The sequence below is a fragment of the Pogoniulus pusillus genome, chromosome 17, assembly GCF_015220805.1.
Source record: "Pogoniulus pusillus isolate bPogPus1 chromosome 17, bPogPus1.pri, whole genome shotgun sequence".
Taxonomy (NCBI): domain Eukaryota; kingdom Metazoa; phylum Chordata; class Aves; order Piciformes; family Lybiidae; genus Pogoniulus; species Pogoniulus pusillus.
Window position 1 is genome coordinate 13,051,195 of NC_087280.1, and position 15,367 is coordinate 13,066,561.

Here is a 15,367-nt window from a genome sequence, read left to right on the forward strand (position 1 = left end):
TCTAGGAAGTGGGGAGACAGTGAAGAGAGTAATGTATAATTAACACAGCCTTTTTTTCCTTCCCTTGTTGGTGCAGACATGCCTTTAGATGAAGAGTGCAGAGCTGTAAAAGCATTGAAGCACATGGGACAAAATAATGGTCCATGTTATGCAGGTTGAGCCCTGTCACCAGTTACAGGTGCTGCAGAGAGGCTGAGCCTGCTCCTGCTCGGGGAAGCTCGTTCACTATATTGCTTTTGTTCTAGACTTCTCTGGGGTGCCATGGTGGGGTTTTTTCATCCAGAAGCAATGAAATTAGGGCCTGGCTTCTGTGCTGGGAAGGGAACACAAGCTAACCCAAAGGACTACATACAGGGGCATTCAGCTGCTCAAGTGTCAGCCATCAAACTTGAACTCAATTTCCCTTCAGCTCATGTTTTCCTCAGACATCCCAGGGTGATACATCGCAAAACTGCTGTTTAACAGCCCCCCTCGAGGACGCTCCCCAAGCCTCCTGCTAGGAGTGCAGGCAAAGGTGAACATGAAGAGAGCGCAGAGAGGCAGCGGCAGTGTCCCCTGCTGCCAGCATCACCCACTGCGGCTCTGGGCCAGGCTCTCTCCTGGCGCAGCGGGCACCTGCGCTGCCAGCAGCCCGTGAGGAGCAGCCTCACACGGGCCACCGCCTAACTCCGTGCTCATAGCCCCCGGACTGAACGAGGCCATCAGCTTAGAGCAGTGTCCGATGTGCCTGTACTGACCAGGCAGCTCCGGACGGCCGCTGGCATGGGCCACGCTCCCCTGCACGGCTGCAGGCATGCCTGCTAACGCTGGCAAATGCAAACACAGCCTGGGGGGGGCCTGTTTCTGCCAGCTGCGGGTGATGGGATGCACACACAGGTACTGCTTCTATGCTAAGCTTTGGAAGTCTAGAACTGTTACGAGTTAGAGGCTGTTACTTGTATTTTACTGGAGTACACGTAAGCTGCTTTCATAGCTGCTGGTTGTTCAGGGACTGCCAGAATGTGCTGAGCTGCTTCTCAGCGCTGTTGATGGCTCCTGGGGCAAATGTACCTCTCACTCACTGACTTTTGGAGCCTTTGTAGCCCAGGGGGACAAACGCACAATGAGCCTTGGCCACTTAACAGTCTTCAAACCTTATTTCCTCTGGAAAAGCCTGGCTTGGTGCAGCAAACCCTGCTTCTGTGCAGTGAACAGGACAGTGCTGAGTGTCATTACATGCTGGCTGTTATTGCCTGCCAGGGATGAGTGGTTGAGTATGGACTACATTGCTGGACAGCACTAGGGACTTTAGGAAACAGTTTCTTCTGGAAGGGCTATTACTAATCATTATATGCTGATGCAGGATATTATCTGAGAGGTATCTGAGTCCTAGGCAGTTCCTGCAGAGAAAACACCAGCTGTAGCTGCCACCAGGGGCTGCTACATCAGTTACAGGAGCCACAATTGGGGTTTTGGTCCTGAGTAGCCCCCAGAATGCCTTCTCCCAGTGACAGGCCTTTCTCAGCACACACATTTCATGCTCTTCTTATCAGAGGCCAGCACTACCCTGAGTTCAGATTTGCAGTCACAAGGCTGTTAGTTTTCCAGAGTCAATGAAGACAGCAAGACAAGAGATTTTACTTAAACTATATATTTTTACATAAAACAACTTTATGTTACAATAAAATCAGATAAAAATCACAAAGTTATATAATAAGTTCATAAAGAAAAAAAAAATCAAGTTTTCCTTTTATATATATAAAACCCAGCATTGACTGCTACTAGGAGTCTAAAGGTCAACATTGACTGTGTATGGCCAATTGGGAAAGAAAAGGAATGGGAAAAAAAAGAAGAGGAAAGTACTTATCCACAGCAGACAAAATGATGAGGTAAGAGATGTTTTTACATTGTGATCCAACTGCAGTAAACACTTCAGTTTTCATTAAACCATGTACTAAACATAATAAACCCAAATAAAAACATACATTGAGAGCACTGCAGTGTTTTCCCACAGTTGTATATCAACAAATTGTCAGTCATTCACTAAACTGTACATGAAACAGTTAAAAACAGGGCGTATGCTTATCTTCAGTACTAAAATCTCATAACCATCTAACCATTTTGGTATAGCAGACCACACTAAAACACTCCCAGAACTTTCAACTACAAGGGATATATTCATGTTAAAAACAATGTGCTTTGTTCATCAGCCACGATGAGCTGTAGAGAGTATCATGTCCATGGTCACTATTAGGCAATTAAATGAAAATATCTAAATGCTGCAAAATACTCTTTCCCCCACCCCACCCTTGAGCATAGCTCTCCCTTCACATACCCAATTAATCAGCCTACTGCAAACTTAGAAGCTTAGTTCACAAATCTTACATCATCAGTCATTTGAGATAATATATGGCTAAAATAATTATTGCTGACCAGTGTTAAAAAAGACCCAAACAAAAATACAACAGCAGACAGATATTTTTTTTTCCTCAAGTGCCTTTCTTGTATGTACCATTATTATTAGGTAACTAAATGACCAGAAAGGAAAAAGAAATCTATTTCCAAGTGTGCATATAAAACTGTTGGAGGTATAGGCACCTTCATGCGAAGACTGGATGTTTAGGTTACTTAAAAGGAAAAAAAAAAAAGGAGTAAGAAAACCAAGAAGAGCTAAGACAAAACACAGAAGAAACCCAAACAGGTCAGACATCCAACATCCCCCAGGGATGCAAGCAAAGCCCTCCCAGACAGGACCAGCTCTGTACAGCCTGCAGGGGAGCCTTCATTTGGGAAGCACCTTTGTCACATTTATCATTCGTCCCTCAGTTGTGTATTTCACTTCGGGTACCTAATCATTTACCACAGAGGATGGCACTGAAGATGTGCAGGCTTCATGTAACGGCCACGTTTATATTATACTACTGAGCCTAAAGCGCTGCTGAGCTCCCAGGCAGGGGAATCCCCACAGGGCAGCCCTGGCCAGCCTGCCTCAGCCAGGGCTCTCCATCTGGGAGTGTGTCTGGGTCAAATGGTTTGTGGCTAAATATTGGCTTGCTTCACGCACAGATGCTCGTTTAGCATGATCTGTGGAATGAAAAAATTGCCTTAGGGTAGTTCTGTGTCTTACTGTGGCTAAATTATGCCCCAAAAGAGCCAACACCAGCACAGCCTGGGTGTTCTTGTTGCCTTGCAGCACCCCAAAAGCTGAAGCTGCCTTTCTGCGAGGTCTCTGGGACTGCTGTGCCCACGCAGGATGACAAGAGCTTTTCCTATTTTCAGCTGAAAGGGTCCAACGACAAACCAGTGCTGGCGCTGCAATGCTCTCGCCCTGCTCACCTGAGTGCATGTGGACATTCACCTCCCATCCCTCACATTGTCACCTTTGTGATATGCTGAGGACTTTTTGATAGTTACTGGCTTGACAAGCCCAGAACTGCCTGGACAAAGGTGAGCGAGCTGAGAGATCAGTGTGGCCATCCTAGACCTTTGGCAAATGCACAGCCCGTGGGCAGAGCACATTAGTCACCAAAGCTTCTGCTGAAAGGATCATCAGAATTAGCTGCTGCTGCTGCTGCTGACTACCCCTTACATCCCTTCCTTGAGGAGTCAGCACCAGTCGCCCACTAAGCTGAGCAGGGTGTTTTATCTTTGTTAATCCCTGGGCTCAGGAAGACAGCACTGCACTCCTCACAAGCCACTGATGCTCTGGAGGGTTTTGCAGAGATAACTATTCAGAAGAGCCTAGCGAGGAGCACAGGCTTGTAGCTGAGGAACTCCCACCACTACAAGGCAGTGGAATTTTCCTTCAGTCATTTACAAAGCAGGTGGCAAGAAACTAACACAGGAAAAAATTAACACTTGGGGGAAAACAAACTGAACAACACAGAGAAGAATGCAGAAGCCTACAGACAATTTTGCCCTGCTGAGGGGGAGGCATGGGCCCAGTAAGCCACTGACCAAGCACAAGATGAGTGCAGGGTGAGCACCTGCCTCAAGACCACAAATGGTTTGATGATGTCCCTTGAAAGTGATGGCAATGGCAGGGACAGCACAAGGAGCAACAGAAACTCTTCCCACCCTACTTAGTCCATTAAGCAGCTTTCAAAATGCTCATCCTAAATCACTCACACAAAAATAAACCCAGGTATTCATCTGGAAAAAAAAGGTATTGTCTAAATAACTTCTGTTTTCTGGGCAGAGCTGCACCCAGTGTAAATCCATTTTTTTCAGAAGCACATCTCTGGAACACTAGGATATAGAAAGTGAGAGGTGGCAATGAATTGCTGGCAGAAAAGATAGCTTTCTTTCAGTGAGATCACTCAGGAAAGGAGACAATAACTAGGTGTGGACAGAACACTGGAACAGGCTCATTTTGCTGAAAATGCACTTTCAGGCCAAACAAAACTACTGGGAAAGTTGAGTAAAAATCAGCAAAGATACAGCCAACTAGAAGAAAAAGCAAAAGATTAACCTATTAGGTTTTGTGATGTGGAACAGTGTTTCAGTTTTAACTTTTGAGGTCAATGTGAAATAACATATCTAATGGAACACCCTTCCCCTTTGAACCAATTATCTCTGTGTATTTTCAGGTCACTGAATAGTTTCAGGTTTTGTGCTAATACAAAGTAGACCTCTTTATTTCTCTTTCTAGCCACCAAAAAAGCCCCACAAAGCCTACTATTATTCAGCAGCTCTAACACCATTTTGAAGGAGCATTTCACTGGGAAGCCCAGAAGCCAGCAAGACACATTTCAAGGTAGTGTCACAAGACACCAGCACAGATTTTCCTTCCCAGACCCACCAGCTTGTCAATGCCCCCAGGGTCAGGCTGGCAGGAGGGGTGGTGTGGCAGGATCCATGGCGGTGTGGCCAGAAGGTATGGGCATGGGAAGTGCCAGGCACAAGACCTATACTAAAGAAAGACCATGCAACTGAGGTAGGACAGATCCTGCCATCAACCACTTAGAGAAGGAGAAATCTGCATCCAGGAAGGAAACTCATGATTGTCCTGGGTGAGAACAAGCTCCTATAAAGACACCTCCACTCAGGTTCAACGGCAACGAGGTGGTGACCTACTTCATCACTGATAGCATGGGGAGAACAGGGTTTGTTATTTTAAGAACAAATAAAATCAAGCTCTGTGGATGCTCTCTTGGACAGAGATGATCATTTCTTGGCCTTGGCAGTGCTTGAGGCCCTCTGTAAGGCTTGTCAGCTGAGCACAGCTCAGGGTGCACGTAGGTGTGGGCTGAATCCCCAACGTATGGAAAACAAAGAGCAAATGCATCTGTAGGACAGTACAGGTGAAGGCTGGCCACCCTGGAGCTCCCACCAGGAGGGAGAAGGCATTTTGATGCCAGGATGAGTCCCTGAGGAGCAGCATGGGGCTCACATTTTGGCATGCAGCGGTTATTGCTGGGCCACCACAGAGCAACAAGGGATAAGCAGAGTGTGACACTGGTGGTGCCTGCTCAGCAGGTGAATGGAACTCCAGTTCTGGGGTGGGGACTGGGCCAGGCCTAAGAGGGGAGCTGGTGTCTAAACCAGCATACACCACAGCTTGTGGCTTTTGAAGAGGAAAACTGTAATGAAAGAGGCAAAAACGCTAAAAGAGGTGGAGTTTGGGGGAGGTTTCTAAGTGATTATACATAGAAGCTCTCAACTTACTGCTGTTGGGAAGGGAAAAAAGAGAGAGAAGATAATTTTAGCAAGATCTTGGATGCTTGAAGAATGGCATTTCCCACAGCATATAGCTGTGTACAGGCATGCCTAACAACATCAGAGCAAGAGCTGGTAAGAAAAACATACATTTGGAGACAAGACCAGAAGAGATAGGGTACAGATTTTTCAAGGACATCCCCATTGTTCTTCTGATGGGTACAAAGCACCCAGAAATATCTACCTTTGTCAGAGCCACACACTGTTTTAATGCACCGGCATTGAACGCCCTCTGTTAAATCAATGCACTCCCATAGAAACGCTTTTCTCACTATTTAAGAGTGATTTTATTACACCCCTGAAGAACTGGATCCAAGATAAACCTGACTGAAGTGGAAAAGAAAAAGATCACCATTAACCCTAATAAAATAATTTGTTCACCAAGTCTTTTGCATCCCTCTACCTACAAACCTGTTAAAAATGCTCATTTATATTAAAAACCAAGGAGGAAGCCCTAAGATTGCTCAGTGGAAGAAAGGAAACAGAAGATGGAGTAGGGTCCTCACTGTGAATGCAATAAACCACTGTGATGAGGACGACCCCAACTACCTCTACTGCTGGCTGCTTTCAGTTGTGTTATCCTCTGGCTCCCAGCTGATGCAGAGATTGGCTGCAGGTTCTGGAGCTCCTAGAGGAGAATCAGAACAAGCTGCGTGCTAAGTGATGGTGTCTGTCTGACTTGCTACTGAATAAGAAGACTAAAAGTGATTATTTGTGCACAGCCACATGCAGTTTCTGATGTCATTTTCGATTTGGAGAAGTCTGACCTAACCCTATATTATGCAACTGTTGACTCTTCCATGCTGGCAATGTCTAACTCTCACACACCTACTTGCTATGTACCTGATTTTTGTTTTTAAATATCAGCAGCCTGCAGATTATTTTTTTAAAGAGATATAAATGGTTACGAAAGGTCTCAGCTCCACATCTGTTGTTTAAAAGGAGCAAAAGCAAACACACGCAAAGCCCAATCTGAAAAACAGGCAGTGAAGATAACACCACAGCAACACATTAAGAGAAAATTCAAAGGACAACTACAAACAGAAGCTGTCTCCAGCATGGGGATTATATATCCATGTACAAAAAGCACTCAATGCATGTTTCATTTATAACCCACACTTCTTTTAAAGGTCACTCTTATAATTAAGATGTGCTGGGAAAATAAAAAGGCTCCTAAATAAATTTTTTTAGAAGCATGGACATTTTCTATCAGCACAGGTGGAATGCACCAACATGGAGCTTAACTAAGCTTTTGCCTGAATTAAGTAAGTAAAAGCATCATGTAAATAAAAGTTCTTTCCTGGATAAATTCAAATCCCATGTAAACAGACTCTCAAACCACGTTGTGGAGAAAGGAGAGAAAGAAGCCGAAGGCAGTCCTAGGAGCAGGAGTAAAATTTGGGCTGAATCCTCCCCTCTGACCCTTCTTACACCCCTGCCTGTGAAGAAGTGAACTTCCCTCTAGCTGAAACCCAGAGGTCACCTTGCATTTACTGACAGATATTTAGAGCTGCTGAATAATCATTCTGAGAACATAACTGTACTTCTGCTTTTTCAGTAGCAGGCGGTTTGGGACAGGCTTAACTTGATGGCCAATTCCCATTCTACTGTCAAAGATGCGTGAGGTGAGAATGCAGAAATCATAGGAAGGGATTTTGATTTCATGGGGTCATGACTCTGCCAGTCTCCTGGGCAGGAGCTTACTTTCTAGAAGCACCTTCTAGTGACCTTTATATTGCTTTTCAGGCCAACGTCTCCTTCGCTACCACAGAAGTCAACCGAGAGCGCTGGAGCCGCAGGGAAGCGCGCGTGTCCCGTGTACAAACCAGTGACATGCCTCTCTTTAAAACAAGCACCTGGGCTCAAAGACTCAGGTGGGTGTTCCTCAGAGGTGTGCATAATGACGGAACTACGTGGGCTCAAAACTGAAGGCCAAAGAGAGATGATCTCACTAAGCAAGATTGCCTCTGTTCTCTTCTGTTGGGCAAGATGCATGACTTGAAGAGCCAAAATTAATTTCTACATTGTTGACTTTGTGCTGTATGGGTCCAGGGAACCATCTGCAACCAGCAGAAATCCACTCCATTTTTTTGGTGAGTCAGGCCTGATTGACATGGTCCCTAAAGATACTGGCATCCGTGTGATGTGATTCACTTGACTGCAGCTCAGCACAGGCACATTTTGCAAACTGCAGGAGCTCCAGCTAATCTTCTCTCTGCTCCACCAAGGACTAACAGTGGTTTACTAGGAGTGCTGGCAGTCCCGACAAGAAAAAGTCTTTTATTTTTTCTTGTGTTTCTATGGTTGCAACAGCCCTTAAGAAAGATATAAATGTCCCTGCAACAACTAACTGCATATTCATTTTAAGGTAGATCTAGTTCCAGATTCCTGAGACAGAACTCTCTACCTGTTCCCAACCTCACGAAGCCAGAGCAGCAATATATAAAGTTTCTAATCTCAACAGAATCCAATGAGCAGCACGATTGGTTCAGAAAATAAACAAACAAACAAAAATCCCCCAAACCCCCCACAGCAAATTTTCAGCCTCTATGTACAAAAACAATGCGAACAAGTGGAACGTTTCAGTTATATTTTTGTAAAACACATGTTTGGGATCAACAAAACATCAAACATCCAGACCCTAGATTACCCCCCCCCCCCCCAACAAAAAAAAAGCAACCCCAAAACTCTATTGCCATCTAATTGTCAACGCCAAGTTTAGACAGTCCTTGTCGGAAGTCATGTAATTCATCTATCTTCCCGTCTAGTACATCTAAAAAATTCTTTAATTCAGTTTTGAGGTTGGTCTGCCTATGTTTGCTCTCTTCAACTTCCGTCCTTAGGAGTCTGACTTTCTCTTCAAGATCTTTGTTCTTTTTCTCTGCAGCCTTAAAGACAAAAGAGACAGTAAGATGAATCGTAGAGAAGAAGGATGAGCATCATTTAGTAGGGTAAAGCAACAAATGACAGCTGGGCTGTGGAAGTTTCCTTCTACTTCCACACACCGATTAACACAGGCACCTCTGGAGAGCAAGTGACATGTGCTAGTCAGATTAAAAGGAAAGAAAGCCCACGCAGGAAAGGACACAGATTAACTGGAAAAGATGCTTTGCATCAGATGTTGTCATTTGGTTGATATCTTGAAATTCAGATGGATTTAACTCCTGCACTGGGCATATATTTCTGTCATTGCCACAGTTGCAGAATTAGACACTGTGCCACCGATTACATACAGAATTATCTCTGGTGCTTTAAGCTTGAAAAACAAGCTCAGAAAATACTGCCTGAGGAGTAATATTGCTTTATTCAGAACTTATGGATTTATTGGTATTTTTCTTAAAGTTCCACTTGGTGTGAGCACTCGGGCAAGAGAGAGGGCGTAACGCTTCCCCTGATGCAGTTTATTCCATCACCTTCCCCTCTCATTAGCTCTTCTGCCTACTGTGAGCAAGGAGATGCTTATTCTCACCACAAGGCACAGATGACAAACTTCACCATGCCGAATCAAACAAACCCCACATTGTAACAAGTGTCAGCATCTGTACTCCTCAGCAGCTTTCCAAGTGGTTTTAGGTAGTTGAGATTACCAGAGTGGTGGCTCATTTGATTGACTGGATTTTGTTTCATTGAAGAGGCTGGTTACATTTGTTCTCCTTTCAGGTATTTACTGCATTTACACAAGCCCTGACTTTAACAAGCCCAGCTTCTGGCTGGAGCAGGGCTCCTGGAGCCCAGCGAACTCCACTTTGAGGCAGCACCTCTCAGCCCAGGAGCAGGCCTGAGCCACAGTGAGCTATGCATTGCTGGAAAAGAAACACATCCTCAGGTGACCTTTTTTCCTGGTGGTGTGCAGCTATGCTCATCTGTTTATTTTCCTAAAGCCCTCCCTGGTGTCACTGCATCAATTAGCCACAAGTCTTGGAGTGCTGCTTAACACACATGGCTGGGGTGCAGCTGCACAAGCCCAGAGCAGCAGAAACATGGGGTACAGGACAGCCTGGAGCCTGCAGGAGATAGATGCAACATGATCCCTGGCAAACCAATTTGTGCAAGCAGCAAGGCAAAGAAATGAAGCTATTTAATTACTCCTGTGCTGAGAAGGGCACAGTGTATTTTGCATGCAATTAGCATTTCTTGTTTATACAAACTAGAACTGTTTTGCCTTCAAATGCTGAAGTCTGGACAGAGAGAATCACATAGTTACAAGGAAGCAAGTAAATACATCAACTACTTTAAAATTAATTCCATTGCTAAACGGTACCTGTAATTGTTCAGACACAGATTCACATTCTGACATTAGCTGTGGTATAACTTCACCCTGCTTTCGAAGCTCTTCCAGTTCCTTTGAAGACATAAAATAGGGAGGAAAAAACCAAAAAGGGTGCAAACTTCAATTTAAAACATAATGAAAATTTGAAAATATTAAATGGCTTTGCATATTTTATTGTATCCTGCACAGTATTTGGATGTAAAGTAATCAAAATAGCATGTCTGTGTTCCCAAACACATGCTCATTTTCTACTAGAATACATGTAATTACATTTTTTGCTTTGTATTTCTAAAGCAGTTTAATCCAATCTCTAGCAAAAATGTCATTAATTATACTAATGAAATATTAACCTGAAACACATGCATATGCAACAGATATATTCAGTAAGAGAGAAATCTGGAGAGTTGTAATGTGGCAAGCATTTTGTAGATGGTAGCAAATAAGACATGGATTTTCAATGATATATGGCAGCAAAACAAAAGGCCAATTGCATTATGAGCATCACTCATAAGCACAGCTGTTGACCTGGGCTGGGCTCTCCTTCACTGTATACCTCTGAGAACCTCCCACCTCTGAAATCTGTGTTTGATTTTAGCATCACAATTCAAATGGAGAGGCCTAGCTGAAAGAAGATCATGAACAGAGCAACATGACTTGATGGGAATCCCTGTCTCTGATGCAAATTGAAGCAGCTTGGATACGTCAACACCAAACACCAACACCACCAATGTGAGTAGTAGAGGAAGACTAAAAGAAAGTCTGCACATTTCACGGGAGGATTGTCAGAGTATCTGAAAAGGCCATTTGCAGGTCCAAGAGAAACTCTGTGACTTGAAGAGAGTGCAAGATCCTCCTCCAGAAACTGCCCATGTAGATAATGGTCTCAAGATTAAGCAGGGGTGTGTTCTCTCTGAGGCAGCAAAATCAGTTCTATCTGAAATGCTGATCTATTGGCTACTTAAAGGTGATTTCTTCCCTAACAGGAGAACTCACAGCATAATACAAGTGGAACAGAAGCCCTAAGTCAAGATCTTTCACAGAACCAGGCAGTAAAGCCTACAAGTCCAACCACTTCTCTTGTTCTAGAAACATCAATACTCTGCAGTTCTGCTCTCACCTAAATTTCACCAGAATCCAGCATATTGTGGAGAGGATATTGCTTTCTTCTGAGGTTTGCCAAAAGCAGCACTACATATTTTATTATTATTATTATTATTATTATTTATTTCTCTATACATTTTTTTTATTTAGTAATTCCAGGACAACTCCAACTACTTTTATTGTTTCCACTCATTTTTTCCAGTTTAGTTTACATCAGTAGAGAATCATAGAACTGTGTTTTGTTTGAGACCTTTAAGATCATCAAGTCCACCCATTAACCCAACACTGCCAGGATGCTGCTAAACCATGTCCATAAGCATCACATCTATACAGCTTTTAAGTATCTTCAGGGATGCTGACTCCACCACTTGCCTGGGTAGCTGTTCCAGTGTTTCACAACAAATTTTTTCCTAATGTCAACCCAAAACTTCCCCTGGTGCAACTTGAGGCTGTTGTCTTTTGTCCTATCATTTGTAACTAGAGAGAACAGACTGGCTCCCATCTTCACTATGGCCTCCTTTCAGGCAGTTGTAGAGTGTGATAAAGTCTCCTCCCAGCCTCTTTCTCTTTCCTACTATAAGGCAAATCATGCAATACTACAGATGGAAATATTAAACTAATGGAAGAATAACTTATACAGGCAATGTCCCATATGCTGATATAGGAAGGAGATAGGGTAACTTGCCCTTTGTTTTGAGATACAATCTCCTGTGCACATATATAGAAGTATATAAATAAGAAATGTCTGCTAGTTCAAAATATAAACATAGTACACTATATATACATGGAGTGTATATAAATATATAAGCCTCACCAATAGTGTGTATTTATTATATGTAGGGCAATGCAGTGTGTGTACATACATAGGGTGCACAGCATATAGCATATGATATACATACACATATTTCATTACATAGCTCTATCCTGGTTTCCATATCTTTACATTTCTCTCTCTCTATTTCCTACATGAAAAGATTATCTGCAGCTCCTCTCACATGGCAACATCCATGAGCAGCTTCACACTGCTTTGAATTGTAGATGACAAAGAAAGGTTACTTAGGGGTGGTTTAAAGCTAATCAAGAGCCTGTTAATGTAAACATGCAGTCTAAAAACAAGTTAGTGCACTGTCATTGTAAACAGAAGATAGGCATCTAAATGACACAGGTCCATCAATTGACTGGTTCATCCTGTACCATAGAAATGTGAATCTTGAGGAAAAAGCTTAGAGAGAAGAAGGGTTGTTCTACAGGTTATTACCACAAAAAGGTTGGGAAGAAAGTGTGACATTTGACTTTGAAATATGGGGATGAAAAGCATATTATCTTTCTAGCAGTGCATCAAAATCCATCTCCCAAACTATGTCCCCTTAACAGCACTGCTTTTAAGAGCACCAGCAGAGATGCTGTAATGACACATGGCAAACTTCACTGCATCTGCTGACAGCTTTTTCTCCTCAGCCAGCACAGAGTGTTTGGTCACTGTAATGAGGGGAAAAAAACACTGTTCAGGGGCTCCAAGACATCAATACCATTCTCCTTAGAAAAAAAATGATCACCCCCTATGTCAAAAATTACCAACTGGAGGACTCTTACTGAATCTCACTTTCTCACTCTTGGGATTAGTCTTGAGATCAGAGGGAGGCTGTAAAATGGCAAAGCTGAAGACTACAAACCATTGAGAAAAAGATACAGGACTTACTGCACAGACATTGAGGTATACTGTAAACTAGGTCCTTTTAATGATGGTCCTGATGTCTACAGGAATTCAGGCTGTGGGGACTGGCAAATTAAACTGTTGTCAGCAAACAACCATCTGGCTTTGGGCAACAAGTTTCATCACTTCTATCAGGAGTAAAGTGTTGTATGCATGTAAGTATCATGTTTGTTAACCACTGCCAAATTAAACCGTGCTGTCACAGTACACAATAAACCATGAAACTGGGACTGAGGAACTCTATCAAACTGGCTAAGGAGCTGGACATGGGGAATCTAGAAACAGGATACAAATATCTGTCTACAAATAACTGAAGGGTGGCCCTCAGGAGGATGGAGTCAGTCTTCTTTAAGTGATACTTGGTGACAGGACAAGGGGCGATGGACATAAATTCCACCTCAACAACGAGAAATGACTTCTTGACTGCGAGGGTGCTGGAGCACTGGAACAGGCTGCAGCCAGAGAGGCTGCGGAGTCTCCAACAGCGATCTTCAAAACCTGCCTAGACGCATTTCTGTATGACCTGCCCTAAGTGGTCCTGCTTTGGCAGGTGGGCTGGACTTGATCTCTGGAGGTCCCTTCCAACCCCCAGCATTCTGTGATTCTGTGAACACCCTGAGACATTGGGCTGCCAGTCCATAAATCTACACCCTAACTGAGAACCAGACAGACCCGCTACAACCCCAACGTGTGCCACTCCTGTGTTCCCAGCACTTACCAGTTCTTTGTCCTGAAGTTCTGTTTCCAGCTCCTGGAGACGTCTACTCAACTGCGCATTTCTTTCCTTCTCTTTATCTATTTCACTGCACTGCTCCTCCAGTTCTTCAATCTTTAAGAAATGTCAGACATTAGGTGCAATTTTTCAACTTTCTGAAGATCTGGGGCAGAACACAGCTGCTGTAAATGGGCATTGCTCCAGCATGGACAATTTTAATTTGTCATGGATCTGTTTCCTAAATCATAGGACTTGATTCACTGCAACCAAATTGTTGCTTCTCTCCTTAAAAAGAGCCAATTTACACATCCACTGGGAAGCCCTGGGCCTGTGTTTATCCTTTCTCAGTATCTCATGTAAGTACTCAGGAATGCACAAAACACTGAGCTGATAAATTAAGTGGAGCTGCGCATAAAATCTGCACTTCACTTCTAAGAAGCCAACACGAGACTGTAAGGATTGGGTTTTCTTAATGCAGCAAGGAGAAGAAACCTTTCCAGTGCTCCTAGTTTTGCCTCCTCAGGGGCTGCTTATAGTTTTAGTTTAGAGTATGAGGGACACAACATCAAAACTTAGGGGCGAGAATCAGTTCAGAGCAACATGTGACACTTTGTTCTCTTGCCCAGGGACATGCTTTGCTTTCTCCATACCTCCTCCTGCCAGCTCTGAGTTTAGCTCCCAGGAGATGCACTTCCCACGGGCCAATGGGCCAGCTCATTAAAGTAGGTACTTCAATTCTCAGCTTCGTGTTGCTTTGGGATTATAATGTCAGTGCAAGGCAGAGCAGTATGCAAAAAAATTCTGACCCAATTAACGGAGGAGAGGGAACTTCCCAGGGCAATGCAGTGATGCAGCATGAGCACTGAACAAGGAACCTATCTAGGTGAAAAGCTCAGAAAACCTCCCTGTAAACAAAAAGTGCACAGTGTAGCTGTATGGTCTGGTTAGACAGGGGTATGATGACTTTGCAGCTGCAGTAAAGCAGTGTTTTGCTAATTTCATATCCAAGCTGCAGCTATCAGGGGTGTAGCACATTCATCAGTTGCTGTTACTAAAAACAGCTCTTCTATGCAATAATGCAGAAAAATGAAAAAACTACACTGCAAATTGTGGTATTTCTTTATAACCTACTGTTCCAGCATCTCACTTTTCCCCTACTCAGAAGAGACTGGATATAGGAACCCAAATCATGTTACCACTAATCTTAATCTTTTAATGTAACAGCAGTGAATACAGATCTGGTTTGATCTCTGAATTGTCACTGTGCACACCTAAATTACATGTGGCTAGTAAGAGAACATCTGCCTTGGGAAAAGGTTGCCCCATGTGGATTTTCAGTGCTGACAGACAATCCAGGCCACCTTCAATGATGAATTATCTTTTGCAGCCTACTGACACACAAAGAGATAAAAAATCCCTTCCTTCTTTGAAAGCAAACATTAACATCACCAACCTCCCCTGCCCAAAAAAATCCTGGTGCAGTTTAAATGATCTCTACTCCAAACATCGCAGTGATCCATCTAAGTGAGCAGAAAACAGATCCAGCTTTTACAAAGACATTTCAGATTAATACAGTGAAACTGTCTCTGCAAGCAGTGCTCATGGAAACCAGGCTCCCCCATGCTCAGGTTGCTGCCAGTCCCGTTTGGGGCTGTTACAGACAGCACAGTATTATTTGAGTGACAGTACAAATGAGTGCTCTAAACACAGGCTTTAGAACTCTAAACTTCTGAATCGTTCTCTGCTGCAGCTGCTGCTCACTCTCAGTCTTACACTACTGAGAAAGGTTCTGCTCAGTAACAGAGGGGAAAAGGCCTTTGATGATGCCTCTTGGCAGGTTTCTGGATGAGATGTGCCTGGCAATAGCCCT

The 15,367-nt window shown here is 43.6% G+C and overlaps 1 protein-coding gene across 1 annotated transcript in view; it reads right to left on the minus strand.

Moving 5' to 3' along the window:
* Nucleotides 1-1,614: 1,614 nt before the first annotated feature.
* The window catches only part of HOMER2 (homer scaffold protein 2), a 71,060-nt gene continuing 57,307 nt past the window's right edge, over nt 1,615-15,367 (minus strand). Inside the window, exons 7-9 of the mRNA XM_064157715.1 lie at nt 13,501-13,611; nt 9,959-10,039; nt 1,615-8,585 (exon numbers count right to left, since the gene is read on the minus strand). Of these exons, the coding sequence (XP_064013785.1) occupies nt 8,397-8,585; nt 9,959-10,039; nt 13,501-13,611 (381 nt within the window). The 3' untranslated portion in view covers nt 1,615-8,396. The remainder of the gene's footprint in view (nt 8,586-9,958; nt 10,040-13,500; nt 13,612-15,367) is intronic.